Source organism: Salmo salar, chromosome ssa09 (assembly GCF_905237065.1).
Source record: "Salmo salar chromosome ssa09, Ssal_v3.1, whole genome shotgun sequence".
Classification (NCBI taxonomy): domain Eukaryota; kingdom Metazoa; phylum Chordata; class Actinopteri; order Salmoniformes; family Salmonidae; genus Salmo; species Salmo salar.
Genome location: NC_059450.1, coordinates 34,053,443 through 34,072,972, shown reverse-complemented (window position 1 = coordinate 34,072,972; position 19,530 = coordinate 34,053,443). Strand labels below are relative to the sequence as shown.

Below are 19,530 nucleotides of genomic sequence, written 5' to 3'. Positions count from 1 at the left end.
GTATACATTTTTACTAGAGCCCTATGGCTCGAATGCACTATATAGGGAATAGGGTTACATTTAGGACGCATCCCTAGTCTTCATTGGTTTGATCAAAGGGAAAGCAGACATGTCAGTTAATAACTTCAAATTAGCATACTGGGAGAGAGATTTGCATCACAATTTATGTCTTGGGTTTCTTCTAGTTCATAATGAAATGTAATCACATTGTCTCTCCGTTTTCCTCACTGAAGGTACAGCTACCTACCTACAGATAAACTGGACCTTTCAAACTAAATAGCTATGGAGAGCAGAGGTACTGGCATCAACCCCTAAGAAAAGCACAGTTGGCCATTTAACCATTGTGAATGTTATATCTATGAAGCCTTTATAATACTATGCTGTTCTCATTGAGATTTTAGTCATATTTTGCTTGGGAACCTTGTGAAAGATGAAATGTGAATAAATATCAATGTGTTGCATTGTGGTAAGTAGTACACTTCTACAAACGCCGTATCCCAAATGGCACCCTATTTCCTATATAGTAACTTCTTTTCACCAGAGCCCCATGGAGCCTTGTCAAAATATGTGCACTACAGTATATAAGGAATAGCAAAAGTAGTGCACTATATAGGATGTATCCACCGATCACACAGGAGTGGTCTTCAGTTCAGACCAGTGGTATTCAAAGTTGCAGGGGAACAGCAGTGGGGTAGGCAACAAAAATATTTTTTAAGATTTTATTTTAGAACAACAAATTAAGAGAACAGATTATTATATGGAACAATATAAATGTTTTTGAGAAAGATCATTTGAAGAAAACATTTTTTTTTTTTTTAGTAAATGTATTTATTGGTTTCTTTTCATTCTGATAAGAGATGAAAATGTAATGAATTGAAGGTTATTTGTGTTATAAAAATCCAAATTTACCAATTTTAAGGTTGTGTCATTAGATTTGGGGTCGGGTCACGAGAAATTGTTGTGAAAAAAAATGGGATCCCCAGGAATTCTGTCAGAAAAACATTTGGTCCCCGCTGAAAGTTTGAATACCACTGGCTCACTGTAAGAGGTGAAACGCTCCCCCTGATGGTTACTGTGGTATTTAAGGACAAGTTCCCTGCCACTTTCTATGCTACTGGCAGCTTATCAGACCCTCTGAAATTGGGTGCAAGAGGCCATTCTGCAGCTGCTCTCCTCATCTCCCTACAGCTGGAAACCTCTTAAAACCTGATCCCTCTCGCTAAGCACGCCTCGGAGCACGCCACACACTGACAGATAGGTGGACGGGCAGAGACGGAGTGATAGAAGGACAAGGAAGAAGGGCCAGAGAAAGACAGAGAGAGAGAAAGAGAGAAAGAGTCCTTTCTGACTGATTTTTAACACGAGCCAAATGAACCCAGCCCAGAGATTTATTGTTCTACAGCTAAGTCTTAAGGAGATAAATCAACTTACCATACCAGGCTTTAGAACTGAGGGTTTGACCATACCGTCCCTAAGAACTGGGCTCTGAAACAGGCCAATCAGTGTAATTTTGTAAATACCGGATCTCTTATGGCAAGACACATCATTGACTCAAGTTTCGTCAAAATCGGGCCAGTGCTGTCAGATATCTAGTGTGACTAACATACGAACAGACGGACCGAGACGGATCCACAGTCCCCTCCCCAGTTTCATCAATGAATACTGTCTGGCACAAAAACATATCACAGAAATAATGTGAGAATTGTAATAAATAATAAAAATCACCTCTACTCCTCAGTCTGCCCATGGAAAAAACACACACACCTCAGACTACTTAAGGAAAAACACACTCACACCTATACTCCTGTCTATCCATGGAAAACACACACACACACACACACACACACACACACAGAGAGGATTGTCTGTTTCACATACACGTGACAAACATGTTTCAGGATTTTTGCAAAGTCAGCAGCACCTCATATTGTGCAAAACCTGTGCAGACAGACAGTATCGCATGCTTCCTGCTCAAAAGTTTTTGCAATCTGTTCAGGGTAGTGTTGAATGAATATTTGGTTGTAGATGCAATGAAACGCAACTATTACTATAAAATCCCAAATGACTTTGTAGGGACAGAGCACTCCCACTCACCTGGATGACTTTGTAGGGACAGAGCACTCCCACTCACCTGGATGACTTTGTAGGGACAGAGCACTCCCACTCACCTGGATGACTTTGTAGGGACAGAGCACTCCCACTCACCTGGATGACTTTGTAGGGACAGAGCACTCCCACTCACCTGGATGACTTTGTAGGGACAGAGCACTCCCACTCACCTGGATGACTTTGTAGGGACAGAGCACTCCCACTCACCTGGATGACTTTGTAGGGACAGAGCACTCCCACTCACCTGGATGACTTTGTAGGGACAGAGCACTCCCACTCACCTGGATGACTTTGTAGGGACAGAGCACTCCCACTCACCTGGATGACTTTGTAGGGACAGAGCACTCCCACTCACCTGGATGACTTTGTAGGGACAGAGCACTCCCACTCACCTGGATGACTTTGTAGGGACAGAGCACTCCCACTCACCTGGATGACTTTGTAGAATTAGTGAATAGCAGAAACAGTTGACTTCAGAAATCCAGTGTGTGACTGAGTACCTGTCTGCCACTCACCTGGATGACCTTGTAGAAGTATGCGTACTGCCGTGCAGTGTTCTTGTACTGGCTGAGGACGTCCTGGATGGCCTGAGTGGACAGCAGGTGGTGTACCTCTTCCTCCTCGTAATATAGGGGGGTGTCGTAGTCCCCAGGGAGAGTCTTGATGTAGGGCAGCCAGGGGGAGGAGGGGTCAGCCCGCTCACACAGCAGGTGGAGGGCCAGGGTCACGTTACCCATGGCCTGGAGAATACGGTCTTGGCTGTACAGGGGACCTGGGGGGGAGAGGGACAGTTACATAAAGAATAGAGTGTGTGTATGTATGTATGTATGTATGCATGTATTGTCGTGTCTTTGGGCCACCATTAAACTGAAGACATGTTTATCAAAATAACTCCCTGTAATTATTATCACGCGATTAAACTGATTAATCGTTTAACTGTAATTAACTAGGAGATCGGGGCACCAAGGAAAATATTCAGATTACAAAGTTATAATTTTCCTAATATAGCTTTCCTTTATTATAACATTATATATTAAATTATAGTATAGGCCGATTATCTTCTGGTTTAAATGGTGTATTTTACCTCGCGTCCAGTCTCATTCCAAACGTCGTAAATTGTTGTCTCTGCACGAATCCAGCCTTTACTAAAAGTCATCCATACATCAATTGTCTTAAAATCATTTATTTACTTAACTAAGTAATTCACAGAAAGTATACAAACAGTAGTTATCGTCACAAAGAATTGGTAGAGTAATGTGCCCTAGTGGGCTAAACTGGCATGGCTGGTGTCTTGTTAAAACAAAGGGTCATAAAAGGGCAGCTGAGAAGACACTACAGAGTTCATAAATATTAACAATTGATATGCTAATCCTTTGCACATGAACGCTCACTCATTCGGGAACAATTGCAATCAAAATATATATACGCCCAGTGTGTCGTCGGGATCCTTGTTGGAGAGTTTTGTCCGCGTTCTCTCTCTCTCGGTTAGAATGGATCTTTCAAAGCGACATTCATTAATGTCATTATAGAATGGATGTTTCGTCGGTCTTTGCGTTCGATGATAGAGTACTTAGCTGCAGACTAATAATTAATATCAAAGACTTGTTCTTATTCTGTCAGTATCGATAGTCTAAAAGTTAACCACGTGGTGTAGTTAACTTTCAGTAGAGGAATTGGATGGTCAAACCTATTGGCCAACTTGTCATGGAGTGGAGGCCTGGTCTGAAGAAAGTACGGGTGGGGGTTTTATACGTGAACATAGGACCAGGCGTCATGCGACAAGCCTGTTCTGTCTGTGTCCCTGGGGGGCGTGCCGATGACTGATTTAAGCTTTGAACAGAAATACATTCTATCACATTAACATCAGTACATACAGTGGGGGGGAAAAAGTATTTAGTCAGCCACCAATTGTGCAAGTTCTCCCACTTAAAAAGATGAGAGAGGCCTGTAATTTTCATCATAGGTACACGTCAACTATGACAGACAAAATGAGAAGAAAAAAAATCCTGAAAATCACATTTTAGGATTTTTAATGAATTTATTTGCAAATTATGGTGGAAAATAAGTATTTGTTCACCTACAAACAAGCAAGATTTCTGGCTCTCACAGACCTGTAACTTCTTCTTTAAGAGGCTCCTATGTCCTCCACTCGTTACCTGTATTAATGGCACCTGTTTGAACTTGTTATCAGTATAAAAGACACCTGTCCACAACCTCAAACAGTCACACTCCAAACTCCACTATGGCCAAGACCAAAGAGCTGTCAAAGGACACCAGAAACAAAATTGTAGACCTGCACCAGGCTGGGAAGACTGAATCTGCAATAGGTAAGCAGCTTGGTTTGAAGAAATCAACTGTGGGAGCAATTATTAGGAAATGGAAGACATACAAGACCACTGATAATCTCCCTCGATCTGGGGCTCCACGCAAGATCTCACCCCGTGGGGTCAAAATGATCACAAGAACGGTGAGCAAAAATCCCAGAACCACACGGGGGGACCTAGTGAATGACCTGCAGAGAGCTGGGACCAAAGTAACAAAGCCTACCATCAGTAACACACTACGCCGCCAGGGACTCAAATCCTGCAGTGCCAGACGTGTCCCCCTGCTTAAGCCAGTACATGTCCAGGCCCGTCTGAAGTTTGCTAGAGAGCATTTGGATGATCCAGAAGAGGATTGGGAGAATGTCATATGGTCAGATGAAACCAAAATAGAACTTTTTGGTAAAAACTCAACTCGTCGTGTTTCGAGGACAAAGAATGCTGAGTTGCATCCAAAGAAAACCATACCTACTATGAAGCGTGGGGGTGGAAACATCATGCTTTGGGGCTGTTTTTCTGCAAAGGGACCAGGATGACTGATCCGTGTAAAGGAAAGAATGAATGGGGCCATGTATCGTGAGATTTTGAGTGAAAACCTCCTTCCATCAGCAAGGGCATTGAAGATGAAACGTGGCTGGGTCTTTCAGCATGACAATGATCCCAAACACACCGCCCGGGCAACGAAGGAGTGGCTTCGTAAGAAGCATTTCAAGGTCCTGGAGTGGCCTAGCCAGTCTCCAGATCTCAACCCCATAGAAAATCTTTGGAGGGAGTTGAAAGTCCATGTTGCCCAGCGACAGCCCCAAAACATCACTGCTCTAGAGGAGATCTGCATGGAGGAATGGGCCAAAATACCAGCAACAGTGTGTGAAAACCTTGTGAAGACTTACAGAAAACGTTTGACCTGTGTCATTGCCAACAAAGGGTATATAACAAAGTATTGAGATAAACTTTTGTTATTTACTAAATACTTATTTTCCACCATAATTTGCAAATAAATTCATTAAAAATCCTACAATGTGATTTTCTGGATTTTCTTTTCTCATTTTGTCTGTCATCGTTGATGTGTACCTATGATGAAAATTACAGGCCTCTCATCTTTTTAAGTGGGAGAACTTGCACAATTGGTGGCTGACTAAATACTTTTTTCCCCCACTGTAGCATCTCAACGTATTCCAAATAGCTTTATCCTTATTAATACATTTTATACAACCATTTAGATGCAAGTCCCATAGCTGAGGCTATTATATAAACAGTATTATGGTAATATGGCTATATTGTTTCTTCTGAGTATAACAAAATTGTACCAAGCGGACCAGTTCGTAGCTGGATTCTTCACCAATCTTTTATACCTTCTCCAGAACATAAATGTCGTTTGGTTCCCCAATTCTGTGAGTTGGAAGAATTTCCTTTGTCTCTCTATGAAACCCCTCTGTGTCTCAACTGGGCCAGGCGGCAGGACATTCTCCTTTCGAATTTTACGACCCCTTCACACAGGGCCTGGGTGGGGGGAGGTAGGTTGGGGGATGGTGCAAGGGGGAGGGGGTCAACTGTCCTCCCTGTACTCAAAGAGGGCAACGTCATGACAGTATGTATGTATGTATGTATGTATGCATGTATGCATGCATGCATGCATGCATGCGTAGGGACCGTAGGGAGGACTCAGCGGGGGGGTTCAAATGTCAGAGGACAAAGGGTAGGATGGCATCACAGTACATTGGCCTAACATTTCCACTTACCCAGGACAGAGTTCTTGGCTGATTCCACAGTCATCAGCATCGTCCTGGGGATCCACAGAAACAGCTCCTCTGCCTGAGAACACAAATGTTACGTCAAAATGGACACTGACATCATGTGGGAGAAAAGTTTGGCCCCGTGATTTTAGTCTACCTCAGTCTTAATTGAATGTAAGTGTTCATTGTGCTTTTAAACTCTTCCGACAGTGTTACGTCACTGAATAAACTTACACCAAGTCACTGAGTGAAAGAGAGAGAGCACCTGGGCATCATTAGAACAGCTCTGCTTGTTGGATCAGCTGTAAGTGGCAGCCATTTTCAAATGTTACTAATAACAAGAACAGAAAGTCTAAACTTCCTGATTCTACCAGTGAAATGAAAATAAGCTTGTTCTAGCTTATGGTGTGGATAATTCTGATGTTTATGACAAAAACCTAATGTTGTTAATACAGTAATGACTATATGCCAGTGGCAGAACCAGGGTGAAATGTCCCTTTAATGACAACAACCCAGGTGATGTTGTTTCACCCTGACAACTACTGCCATGAACAGAGTCCGTCCAGTTGTATGGACCCACCTTGATGTCCTTGGTGGCCCTGAGGCCGAAGCCCTCGCCAGCGAAGTGAGCGATCTCAACCCCCTCGCAGGAAGCTCCATTCTCCTGAGCCCACGCCATCAGCTCCGGGAAGAACTCCTCTCTGCTGCCCTCAAATATCACAGAGATACCTGAGAGAGAACAGACACACTTATGATTCAACTATTCATATTTAAACTATATAGACCATGGCTCAAATCAAGCTTGTGTGTGTGTGTGTGTACGTACACACACACGTTTTACTATACTTGTGAGCAATGTTCCCTCAAAAAATAATTTGGCACTGAGCAAATTTCAGGTGTGCCGAGCCAATAACTTGAATGTTGTGAAAATGATGTACAATTTCCGGTGTGCGTTTACTGTGAACACTGAGGCTGTAACCGCTTTAAGTTATAGTTTTAACAGTAGTTTACTGTGAACACTGAGGCTGTACCCGCTTTAAGTTACAGTTTTAGCAGTAGTCAAGTAGGCTACTGTGGCTATTTGATAATAATGAAGGCCTACCAGAGTGGTCTACCATCAAAAACAATGGAGAAAATGCATCCCATAACATTGGAAAATAGCTGTTGTTTCATTCAGCCTACATTGGAAATAGCTGTTGTTTCATTCAGCCTACATTGGAAATAGCTGTTGTTTCATTCAGCCTACATTGGAAATAGCTGTTGTTTCATTCAGCCTACATTGGAAATAGCTGTTGTTTCATTCAGCCTACATTGGAAATAGCTGTTGTTTCATTCAGCCTACATTGGAAATAGCTGTTGTTTCATTCAGCCTACATTGGAAATAGCTGTTGTTTCATTCAGCCTACATTGGAAATAGCTGTTGTTTCATTCAGCCTACATTGGAAATAGCTGTTGTTTCATTCAGCCTACATTGGAAATAGCTGTTGTTTCATTCAGCCTACATTGGAAATAGCTGTTCTATCTTTCTACGTGTTCAACGTAGGTCTACAAGCCATAAGACCTTTGGAAAAAACATACAGGGCTTGACATTAACCTATTTATTCACTTGTCCTTCAGACAAGGTGACTGAAAGTGTTGTTTAATGCAAGAAACCACTTTACAAAATAAAATGAAACATTATTACAGAGAATCAGACAAATTATTCTACCTTATGCTACCCTCTGCCTATTGGCTACATAGCTTATTCAAGCCTGTCTCAAAATACAACACTGTCCATTCAAGACAGAAAAGCTATTTACATGACTTTCTTTTCAAAGATGGCTAGAAATGCACACATTCTATGCACTTGTAGGAAGCAATCACTCCCCCATTGATGACTACAAATGATCTATAACTAGCAAAGGATATGAACAAATGTACGAATGTGCACACATGGCTACATGCAGCCTCCGCTTTGATCTCAAAACTAGCACATCTACTGACGACCGCTCATGCTGTAAACACAGTCCAGTTGAAAGTAAATGGCACAGATCCACATATGGCAATGGTCTATTTGCATATAGGCATACAGCAGCTCTGATTGGTTATGGTGCACCGGTCTGTGTAGAGAACGGGCCTGAGTCGTGCATGTCAATGCAATAGAATCCTACTCTGATTCGTTCTGCCTACAACAAAATATCTTGCATAGTTCGCTTTGTTTCGGTATGTTGCATTGAAAGTGGCTAATATTGTGTTGATTCAATCACAATTCCCACAGTAAAGGGAAACGTTTATAGTGTTAACTAACGGGGAAAACTCTAGAAAGTTGAGTGAAGTTCAATCTCGTGCTTCTCTGTGCGGGCTGATAATTCTTCTGTGCGGCAGTCCCGGAGGAGGTGCGCCCGCACGCAGCTTAAAGGGAACATTGCTTGTGAGTAACAGAAGTCCTCACAAGAACCGTAAACCAACTAAAATTCAAAGAAGTGAGGACATTTTGCCGGTCCTCACTTAGAAAAAAAGGCTATTTTAGGCTTAGGGGTTAGGGTTAGAATTAGGGCTTGTGTGTGTGTGTGTGTGTGTGTGTGAGATCCAGCCGACCTTTCTGTTTCTTCCTGATTTTCTCCACCAGTCCTCGTATCTGGATATACTCCTCCCACTCTTTCCCTGGAGAAGGGGCAGCACTGCTGCATTCTAATGGCACAGACATACAGACATATCACACGATAAGTTACATAGCTACAAGAATCACATAAAGCCTGTTTCCCAGACACAGATCAAGCCTAAGAATTCTCAATGGAACACGTAAAAAAAAGTAGTACACTATAAAAAAAAGTAGTACACCATATAGCGGAAATGGGTTGCCATTTGGGACGCAGCGTTGGTACATACTCTGTAGGAGGTCTGAGATTAGGTTCATCATCTCTTTGGGGGAGACCACGGCCGTGGCGCCTGTCCCCGACTTCTGAGTCTTCACTCTACTCTTCCTTCCCATGGTGCAGCTGGTCAAAGCAGGGCAGGGGCTGAGGAGGAGAGACAGACAGACAGCACCAAGTCAGCTGGTCAGAGCAGGGCTGGGAGGAGAGACAGACAGCACTAAGTCAGCTGGTCAGAGCAGGGCTGGGACGAGAGACAGACAGCACCAAGTCAGCTGGTCAGAGCAGGGCTGGGACGAGAGACAGAGAGCACCAAGTCAGCTGGTCAGAGCAGGGCTGGGAGGAGAGACAGACAGCACTAAGTCAGCTGGTCAGAGCAGGGCTGGGAGGAGAGACAGACAGCACTAAGTCAGCTGGTCAGAGCAGGGCTGGGAGGAGAGACAGACAGCACTAAGTCAGCTGGTCAGAGCAGGGCTGAGGAGGAGAGACAGACAGCACTAAGTCAGCTGGTCAGAGCAGGGCTGGGGAGGAGAGACAGACAGCACTAAGTCAGCTGGTCAGAGCAGGGCTGGGGAGGAGAGACAGACAGCACTAAGTCAGCTGGTCAGAGCAGGGCTGGGAGGAGAGACAGACAGCACTAAGTCAGCTGGTCAGAGCAGGGCTGGGGAGGAGAGACAGACAGCACTAAGTCAACTGGTCAGAGCAGCGCTGGGAGGAGAGACAGACAGCACTAAGTCAGCTGGTCAGAGCAGGGCTGGGAGGAGAGACAGACAGCACTAAGTCAGCTGGTCAGAGCAGGGCTGAGGAGGAGAGACAGACAGCACTAAGTCAGCTGGTCAGAGCAGGGCTGGGAGGAGAGACAGACAGCACTAAGTCAGCTGGTCAGAGCAGGGCTGAGGAGGAGAGACAGACAGCACTAAGTCAGCTGGTCAGAGCAGGGCTGGGGAGGAGAGACAGACAGCACTAAGCCAGCTGGTCAGAGCAGCGCTGGGAGGAGAGACAGACAGCACTAAGTCAGCTGGTCAGAGCAGCGCTGGGGAGGAGAGACAGACAGCACTAAGTCAGCTGGTCAGAGCAGGGCTGGGGAGGAGAGACAGACAGCACTAAGTCAATCACTCATCTAAAGTGGATTCTTGAGAGAGACATGACAACAATCACACATTTCTTAATCAAAACAAATCACAGATTTTTTGTCCAAGTCGTATTCACAGAAGAAAAAAAAAGAACTGAAGCAGGGAGGGACAAACTACATGAACTTGTCCAATAAAAACACGTTGTGTGTGCTAATTAATGACCCAGGCAACAAAATAGGGTAAGCGTTCCATTCCCAGCCCTCGTGAGCACAAACAAAAGTTGTATCTACATGTAATGGCCACTAGAGGGCACAAGACACTGCAAAATCTAAACTGCGCCAATGCCTTCAGAGTTAAAGGGATACTTAGGGATTTTAGCATGCTAGTACATCCAGACATTGTGCTAACGTTAGTTAGCATTGGCTCACGAAACTACCTCTAACTTCCTTCATACTAGAAACAGAGACATAAAAAATGGTATCCTCATTGCCAAAATCCCAAAGCATCCCTTTAATGTTGAAGCTTCAAGGCATAGTGGTTGGCTGGGCATGTAAAACAAGAGGATATTTTTGTTCATATTGGCTCAATATCAATCCCACATCTACTCTTGATAGTTAAGGGGAAGAACAGGTACCCATAAAGAAATCATACACAGATTTCTCAAGAGAAAACATTTAACTGTGCTTTAATACTTCAACTGAGAGGACATTACATCATCATAACAGACTACTATGATATTAGCCAAGTATCCAGTATGTATCCTGTATGCCCAATGTTTGTGTTTCTGCAGGTCAACAAGCCTTTCCTGAGAAAACTGAATGAATAATCATACTATTTTGCTATGTCATTCTGATTAACAATTTTTCATATGCTGATAAGGGCATTGTGCTAAAATTGTGTACCAGCAGTTCTTGGCTGATAGCCTACTCCACACTTGCATAAGGACTAGGTTATGCACTACTGTCCCCGCCTGTTGTACGGGGAATCTAAATTCTAGAGGCTTAACCAACACTGTAAAAAGTAAAAATAAAGTTGTTTCAACTAACTGGTTCCACAGCCTTTTATTACTATTATTATTATACACTCAACTTTTCAGTCAAAGTGTTACCTGAACTTAACATTTTTAGTTGTCCCAAACTTAGCTCCAACATGAGAAAACGTAGGCAAAAATTCAGTCACTTAAAATTATTTGTTTTCACAAATTGTCTCATATGTTCATTCAATTATAAAAGGTCTATTTCATTTACTTTTTATGCGGTGGAACTAGTTACGCCACAACATACACACCTTTTAACATATGTTTTGAACTTACATATTTGACACATGTTAACATACATGATTACAGTGTGCATGTTCATTTATACAGTAATTATTATTCAACATGTCCTCACCTGGAATTTGAACTCCCAACCTATTGGTTCACAGCATTCCAATCTTCCTGCGACACCACCTTGTCTGTATCAATGACTGAGTTGAAAACGTATTGCTTCAGTTTGCACTTCAAAGTAAATATCAGCTCTGTTAAAATACACTTAACAAATATTTAGCAAACAGATTAAGGAGTAATATTAAAACAGAATAATATGCTGTACCAACAGTAGACAATTAAACAGAAAAACCTCAAATGGCTTAAATAATAAATCAAATGAATGATGAGAGAATAGTCAGATTAACTGATAATGACACAGACATGGTGGCATAGCAGGAAGGTCAGAATGCCATGAACCAAGAGGTTGTAAATTCAAATCCCAGGTGTGGACATGTTGAATAATAATGACTGTATAAATGAACATGCACAATGTTAACGTGTGTCAAATATGTACGTTGAAAACATTGTATGTTAAAAGCACAGTTTATGTGCATGTAAACAGTTGCACAGATATTTTTTGTTAAGATGCCCAAATAAAAATGCATAGCTGAACCAACAATAGAGACTAGTTGAGCAAACATAGTATTTTAAATTGACTGAATTTTGGCCAAAATTCTCAAATTGGAGCTAAATTTGGGGCAACATTTTCTTTTTTTGTTCAGGTAACACTTGGACTGAAAAGTTGAGTAAACAAAAAAGGCTGTGGAACCAGTTAATAAATAATCATTTGTGGTGTTTATTTTTTTACAGTGAATATCTGAGAGTGTAAACATTCTAGAATGTTCTACTTAGTTTTCAGTCTAGTAGTGAGCGAGATGAGCATCTCATGTAAAAGAATACCAGTAAAAGGCATTGCCATGGTAACGTGTGCCTCTGCCAGATTAAAACAGCCTCAAGCAGTCAGTAGAAATAAACATGGTGTCACACAGAGAGAAACTACAGTACAATGCCTGTGGTCCAATGTGACAGGTCTACACTAGTAAACTGACAATGTACAGGGCTCTACAACGCTACCATTTTCAGGGCATATGTGCCTACATATTTTGCTGTGCTACCTGGAATTTTTCATTTGGAATTAAGGATTTTTGTAAGGATTTCTTCGCTTTCCCGCAGCCTCAGTAGTATGCAAACGTGGTGGCACAGAAAGAAAGGACAAGGTAGAGCTTCTTCAGGGGATGAGCTTCAAAATTAGCTATGATTCATAGTCTACGTTTACACAAGCAGACAAATCTGATATTTTTTTCCACTAATTGGTCTTTTTACCAATCACATCAGATCTTTTCACATCAGATCGTTTTCAGAGCTGGTCTGATTGGTCAAAAGACCAATTAGTGGAGAAAAAAAATCTGAATTGGGCTGCCTGTGTAAACACAGCTATGTAGGCCCAATTTAGACTATCTTAAAAATATATTTTTCTGGTGCTCCTAAAACCTGAATTTTGTCATTGCTGTCAATTTTTATCACTAAAGGGCCAATCTGTACTAACTACATACATTTTTGGACTTATCAATGAATGATATAAACCCATTCAGTGTTTCCCTTTTATGCATTAAGCAGTGGCACACCAACACTGCAATTAAAAATTCTGTGTAAACTTAAAACGACTACAACCAGATATAACATAAATAAAAATAACTTTGTATCTGCACAGTTCTTCCTGTAAATGTGTTTTTGTCAAGTTAGCAAATTGTTAAAAGTAGTCATTGTGCATAGAGTTGTATGGTTTGTTAAACTGAAATCAAATGTTTTTCTTTGGCATACATTTTAAAGTGAAAAATCGGAATCTCAGCGTAATTCCATTACCATGGAACTGCCCTCAGGTGAATGAAACTTAATCTTTTGTAAAAATGAAACATCAAAAGGTAGTATTATTTTTTTATAATATTAAGTATTATTTTTATTACAGTATTAGGCTGCTTTGTCCTTCTCATTGGCATAATGATTGCTTTAAATAGCCATGGTAGTAGTGTCAAAGTTCAGTTAGCATTACATATGTGGACATTTTAGGAGTCATGTTTATTCATCATTCCCCTCTGCAGCTGCCTCGCTCCCTCTCCGTCTCTCCGTCTCTCTACTCACCCTCTCAAGTCCAGCCTTCTCTACTCACTCACCCTAACTTCCTCTCTCGCTCTCCCTTCACTTTCTCTGTCACCTTTTAAACCCTATTCCTCTCAGAGGAGGCTGGTGGGAGGACCTATAGGAGGACGGGCTCATTGTAAAGACTGGAATGGAATAAATGGAACGGTATCAAACATCAACATATGGAAACCACGTTTGCCTCCATTCCATTGAATCTATTCCAGCAATTACAATGAACCCGTCCTCCTATAGCGCATGCTACCAGCCTCCTGATATACCCCCCTCCCCCTCACTTTGTCAACTGCTCTTCTTGCAGCTCCTCGCAAAAGCCAAAGAAATCCGAGACTCAACCACCATCACAACAGTTCAAAGTCATTTTTGGCAGCAAGAAACTTTACTTTCCAACAGCACATCCGCTTTGAAGGGAAATTAATGGGCACCGAGTGTGCCTGCCTTTCACAGACACAGCAGCACCACTGTATACATGTGCCAGTTGAAATACAGTTGATGCTGCCACACAATTTAGGCTTATTCCAGGTAATATTGGGGACGGAGGATAAATAAGACAGAGTGGGACAGCTGCTTGTATGTTTATGGGTGTATTCCAAACAGTCCTATGGGCCCTGGTCAAAAGTAGTGCACTGTATAGAGAACAGGGTGCCATTTGAGATGGACCTATGGCCTAGCCAAGAGCTAGGTGCAGGGCCAAGGAGGACAGCTGTGTCACAGCACCGTGTGACGGCCTGCCGTTATGCTGTCTTCCTGTTCTTAACATTCAGGCTATAGGCTGACAACAGTGGCTGGAAGAGTGAGAATAGAGAATGGGAGGCTCCTAAATCCTTTTAACAACATGCATGTAGTAGTGACATACACTGAGATTAGAAAACAAAAATCTAATGCAAAGGTAACATCTTACAGGAATCACTTTGGTAGATATGTGGTGTGAAGTCCTGCCCCAGTCAGTCAGGCTGACTGACAACAGTGGCTGGGGGGGTGACAACAGAGAATGGGAGGTTTTTATCATTCAACAGCATTCAGGGACTGACCGACAAACATATAAACTCAGCAAAAAAAGAAATGTCCTCTCACTGTCAACTGTGTTTATTTTCAGCAAACTTAACATGTGTAAATATTTGTATGAACATAACAAGACATAAAGTGAACAAGTTCCACAGACATGTGACTGTCTGAAATGGAATAATGTTTTCCTGAACAAAGGGGGGGGGGGGGGGGGTCAAAATCAAAAGTAACAGTATCTGGTGTGGCCACCAGCTGCATTAAGTACTGCAGTGCATCTCCTCCTCATGGACTGCCCCAGATTTGCCAGTTCTTGCTGTGAGATGTTACCCCACTCTTCCACCAAGGCACCTGCAAGTTCCTGGACATTTCTGGGGGGAACGGCCCGAGCCCTCACCCTCCGATCCAACAGGTCCCAGACGTGCTCAATGGGATTGAGATCCGGGCTCTTTGCTGGCCATGGCAGAACACTGACATTCCTGTCTTGCAGGAAATCACACACAGAACGAGCAGTATGGCTGGTGGCATTGTCATGTCAGGATGAGCCTGCAGGAAGGGTACCACATGAGGGAGGAGGATGTCTTCCCTGTAACACACAATGTTGAGATCGCCTGCAATGACAACAAGCTCAGTCCGATGATGCTGTGACACACCGCCCTAGACCATGATGGACCCTCCACCTCCAAATCGATCCCGCGACTGAGTACAGGCCTCGGTGTAACGCTCATTCCTTCGACGATAAACGCGAATCCGACAATAACCCCTAGTGAGACAAAACCGCGACTCGTCAGTGAAGAGTACTTTTTGCTAGTCCTGTCTGGTCCAGCAACGTTGGGTTTGTGCCGATAGGCGATGTTGTTGCCGGTGAGGACTGCCTTACAACAGGCCTACAAGCCCTCAGTCCAGCCTCTCTCAGCCTATTGTGGACAGTCTGAGCACTGATGGAGGGATTGTGAGTTCCTGGTGTAACTCGGGCAGTTGTTGTTGCCATCCTGTACCTGTCCCGCAGGTGTGATGTTCGGATGTACTGATCCTGTGCAGTTACATGTGGTCTGCCACTGTGAGGACGATCAGCTGTCCGTCCTGTAGTGCTGTCTTAGGCGTCTCAGTACGGACATTGCAATTTATTGTCCTGACCACATCTGCAGTCCTCATGCCTCCTTGCAGCATGCCTAAGGCATGTACACACAGATGAGCAGGGACCCTGGGCATCTTTCTTTTGGTGTTTTACGGAGTCAGTAGAAAGGCCTCTTTAGTGTCCTAAGTTTTCATAACTGTGACCTTAATTGCCTAACGTCTGTAAGCTTTTAGTGTCTTAACCGTTCCACAGGTGCATGTTCCTTAATTGTTTATGGTCCATTGAACAAGCTTGGGAAACAGTGTTTAAACCTTTTACAATGAAGATCTGTGAAGTTATTTTGATTTTTACGAATTATCTTTGAAAGACAGGGTCCTGAAAAAGGGACGTTTCTTTTTTTGCTGAGTTTATAAAGGTGTTGTAGAAAGGAATCACTTGGGTGATATGAAATATCACTGGTGGTGTCTGGGATTTGGGACAGCCTAAATGTGACATTCAGATCCCAGTTAAACAGTGTGCAGGCTAAACTCCAACCCTCTTCTTCCACTCAAATGGACAAAGGCTTTGACCCCCTTTCAGTGGTTTTGGCCACTAGCATGCCATGTTATTGTTCACTTGCTCTGGCCCTTGACACTGTTTGAAAGGCTGCCAAGAATCCTCCACCAACACAAGTATGCATCCATTAGGACCAACCAGACCAAATGAGGCACCAGTGAATCAAAGTTCCAAACCCTAAACTACCCTACTGTGCGTCACAAAATGGAGGGGTGATAGTTCACTCTAAAATCAACATTTATTGATTGTTGTCAGACCCTCCATTTGGCTGGATCTACACAACCAACATACAGTTGGTTATTGTCCTGTTGAAAGGTGAATGTCTCCCAGTGTCTGTTAGAAAGCAGAGTGAACCAAGTTCTGCTCTAGGATTTTGCCTGTGATTAGCTCTATTACGTTTATGTTTATCCTTTGGAGGCTGTAATCGCTGCCAAAGGTGCTTCAACAAAGTACTGAGTAAAAAAATCTTGTTTCTCATGGTCAGAGTCCTTTAGGTACCTTTTGGAAAACTCCAAGCGGGCTGTCATGTGCCTTTTACTGAGGAGTGGCTTCCCTCTGGCCACTCTACCATAAAGGCCTGATTGGTGGAGTGCTGCAGAGATGGTTGTTCTTCTGGAAGGTTCTCCCATCTCCAGAGAGTAACTCTGGAGTTCTGTCCGAGTGGCCATCGGGTTCTTGGTTACCTCCCTGACCAAGGCCCTTCTCCATTTCAGAATGAAGGAGGCCATTGTGTTCTTGGAGACCTTGCTGCAGACATTTGTTGTGTACCCTTCCCCAGATGTGTGCCTCGACACAATCCTGTCTCGCAGCCCTACAGACAACTCCTTCCAAGCCATGAGGTCGTTTTTGCTCTGACATGCAGTGTCAACTGTGGGACTTTATATAGACAGGTGTGTGCCTTTCCAAATCATGTCCAATCAATTGAATTTACCACAGGTGAACTCCAATCAACTTGTAGAAAGGATGATCAATGGAAACAGGGTGCACCTGAGCTCAATTTCAAGTCTCATAGCAAAGGGTCTGAATACTTAAGTAAATAAGGTATTTACATTTTCTTGTTTTAATAAATTAGCAAAAATGTCTAAAAACCTGTTTTCGCTTTGTCATTATGGGGTATTGTGTGTAGATTGATGAAGAATTTTGTTAATCAATTTTAGAATAAGGTTGTAACGTAACAAAATTTGGAAAAGGGGAAGGGGTCTGAATACTTTCCGGATGCACTGTGAGGTTGCTACAACCTAGCCTACAAATTAAAGTTTATAACGTAGGTGCACAGGTCAAGAGACAAATTGGAGTAATCAAGGTGTGTTGGTTAGCCTTAGCCAGCTAGCTAACATAAATCTCATTCCTCTCTGTTTGAGCCAGGTGTTTGAGTAGGCTAAATTAGATAGCTAAGTAAGTGGAAAAAATAATGAAATATGAAGCTCTCCTTCTGCTGCTTCAACTTAATTTTTGAAGAAATTAATTTGTTAAAAACTGGTCAACTATTGCCTTTCTCTCTTTGAGTCAACTACTCACCACATGTAATGCACTGCAGTGCTAGCCGTATTCTCTGATCCTTTGATTGGATGAACAACATGTCAGTTTATGCTGCAAGACCTCTGATAGGTTGGAGGACGTCCTTTGGAAGTCGTCATAATTACTGTGCAAGTCTATGGGAGGGTGTGTGAATCATGAGCCTCCTAGGTTTTGTATTGAAGTCAATGTACCCAGAGGAGGACAGAAAATAGTTGTCCTCTGGGTAAAATTGTTGTCCTCATTGCAAAACAGTGTTTTAATCAGTTATTTGGTGTCGTGAAAGTATAGTACAGCTGTATCTAAAAAAGGATAACTTTTTAAATGTTTCAATAGGATGCCCCCCCCCAAGATGTTACCTTGCTATAGAAGGATTGTTGACCATTATAAAAAGGGCTTTATTCATCCTGACTTCCCTCAAGGAAGCTTGTTGCTTAAAACGAGCTAATCAATTCCACTGTACTAGCTAGCTAGTAGGATAGCTAGAAAGCAGTTGACACTCACTGGCAACAGATGACTTTAAAATAGCTTCCCAGTCCAACTGAACTAGCTAGGTCTGTCAAGCTATCTAGCGAGCAACTGAATCACGCCATCAAACTGGTTAACAGTCGTGGTTTTGCAGTGTACTGTAGCAGACGAGCCCATTCATTTCCCTTGTCCAATAAACATATCGTAGAATGTGATTATCAAACTAGTACGTTAAGGTCTCTCGCTCGTTAGTATATAGAGATGGGAAACAAACAGCAACATGAGTCTTTTTAAAAGGCAACATTATAACACACTTGCTAGCTAGCTAACCAGCTAGCTTGGCTCGCAAATATGAAAGCGACGTTCGCGCCGCAATGCAGGAATGACAGGTAAAGCTTTAGCTAAATGGCAAGCACAATGACTAGTAATATCAAACAGTAATTGCATGCACATAATTGCTAATAACTTGCTTTATAAACTAAGTTACCTTGTAATTGAGTACAGTAGCTAGTTCCTCTCCTGTCAAACTGGAATTCAAGCCTCTTGCACAAGGTAGGGGAGCAAAACCTAACATGGATGTTGATTTGGGCGAGCCACAAGTGTAACATATTTTTTCTAACGATTTGATTGGATCACAAATGTTCTACACCCACAAACAATGTTACCTTTCTTGATTTGTATTGGTTGTTGGAAAGTGTGGTCTTCTTCATTTCTCTGCCTATTGGCACATTTTTGACGGGTTCTTCGTACGGATTGGTCCAAATGATCAGATTTCGCGAATGGCAGTTTGGCTTCGGAACGTTAACACAAAAACCATCCCTTCGTGGTTTGTGATTGGAAGTTGACTTCAGGGGATTTAAAAGTACCATCAATTGTTACTTTTCCGGCGGGTCGGTTGAAAATTCCTACAAAGCGGTTTGGAGAGCGTGAAATCCGGTGGTGGTTGAGGAACATTTGATTGTGACTGGAGCAGAGATGGATGGAAAGGTAGGAGTTGAGAGGGCGGGATGGAGTGTATTAGTGGTGGAAAGGGGTGGAGGTAGAGTAGTGGGAGTAAAGGTTCAGAAGAAGAAGAAGCCTGAGGAGCCTTTACAGGTCTTGTCGGAGGAGAGTAGTGATGAGGGAGGTTCGGTTCGCAGTGTTGTACTGAGAGAGTTCAAGGTGTTGGTGAAATCTAAGGACGAGGGCGGAGTCACTCCGATCGCGTTGACTAGGCTAGGGATTTGGAGAGTAAAGCAGGATATGTTGTGTCTGCTGAAGTTCCTCGATACTAAACAGCATGACAAGGAGTTCCAACTCAAGCATTCTTCTGTCTGTGGGTTTTATGGCGGACTACAACCCACGAAGGTGTATTGCTGCCA

At 42.9% G+C, this 19,530-nt stretch overlaps 1 protein-coding gene across 2 annotated transcripts in view; it reads right to left on the bottom strand.

Moving 5' to 3' along the window:
* The window catches only part of LOC100195551 (actin-histidine N-methyltransferase), a 41,672-nt gene extending 22,913 nt beyond the window's left edge, over window positions 1–18,759 (bottom strand). Inside the window, exons 1-7 of one of the 2 annotated variants that reach the window (XM_014211268.2) lie at window positions 18,657–18,753; window positions 11,480–11,555; window positions 9,032–9,162; window positions 8,741–8,833; window positions 6,744–6,892; window positions 6,170–6,242; window positions 2,625–2,881 (exon numbers count right to left, since the gene is read on the bottom strand). In XM_014211268.2, the coding sequence (XP_014066743.2) occupies window positions 2,625–2,881; window positions 6,170–6,242; window positions 6,744–6,892; window positions 8,741–8,833; window positions 9,032–9,134 (675 nt within the window). In that variant the 5' untranslated portion in view covers window positions 9,135–9,162; window positions 11,480–11,555; window positions 18,657–18,753. Of the gene's footprint in view, window positions 1–2,624; window positions 2,882–6,169; window positions 6,243–6,743; window positions 6,893–8,740; window positions 8,834–9,031; window positions 9,163–11,479; window positions 11,556–18,656 lie in introns of both variants that reach the window. The other variant, XM_014211267.2, reaches the window with a different exon arrangement.
* Between the last annotated feature and the right edge of the window lie 771 nt (window positions 18,760–19,530).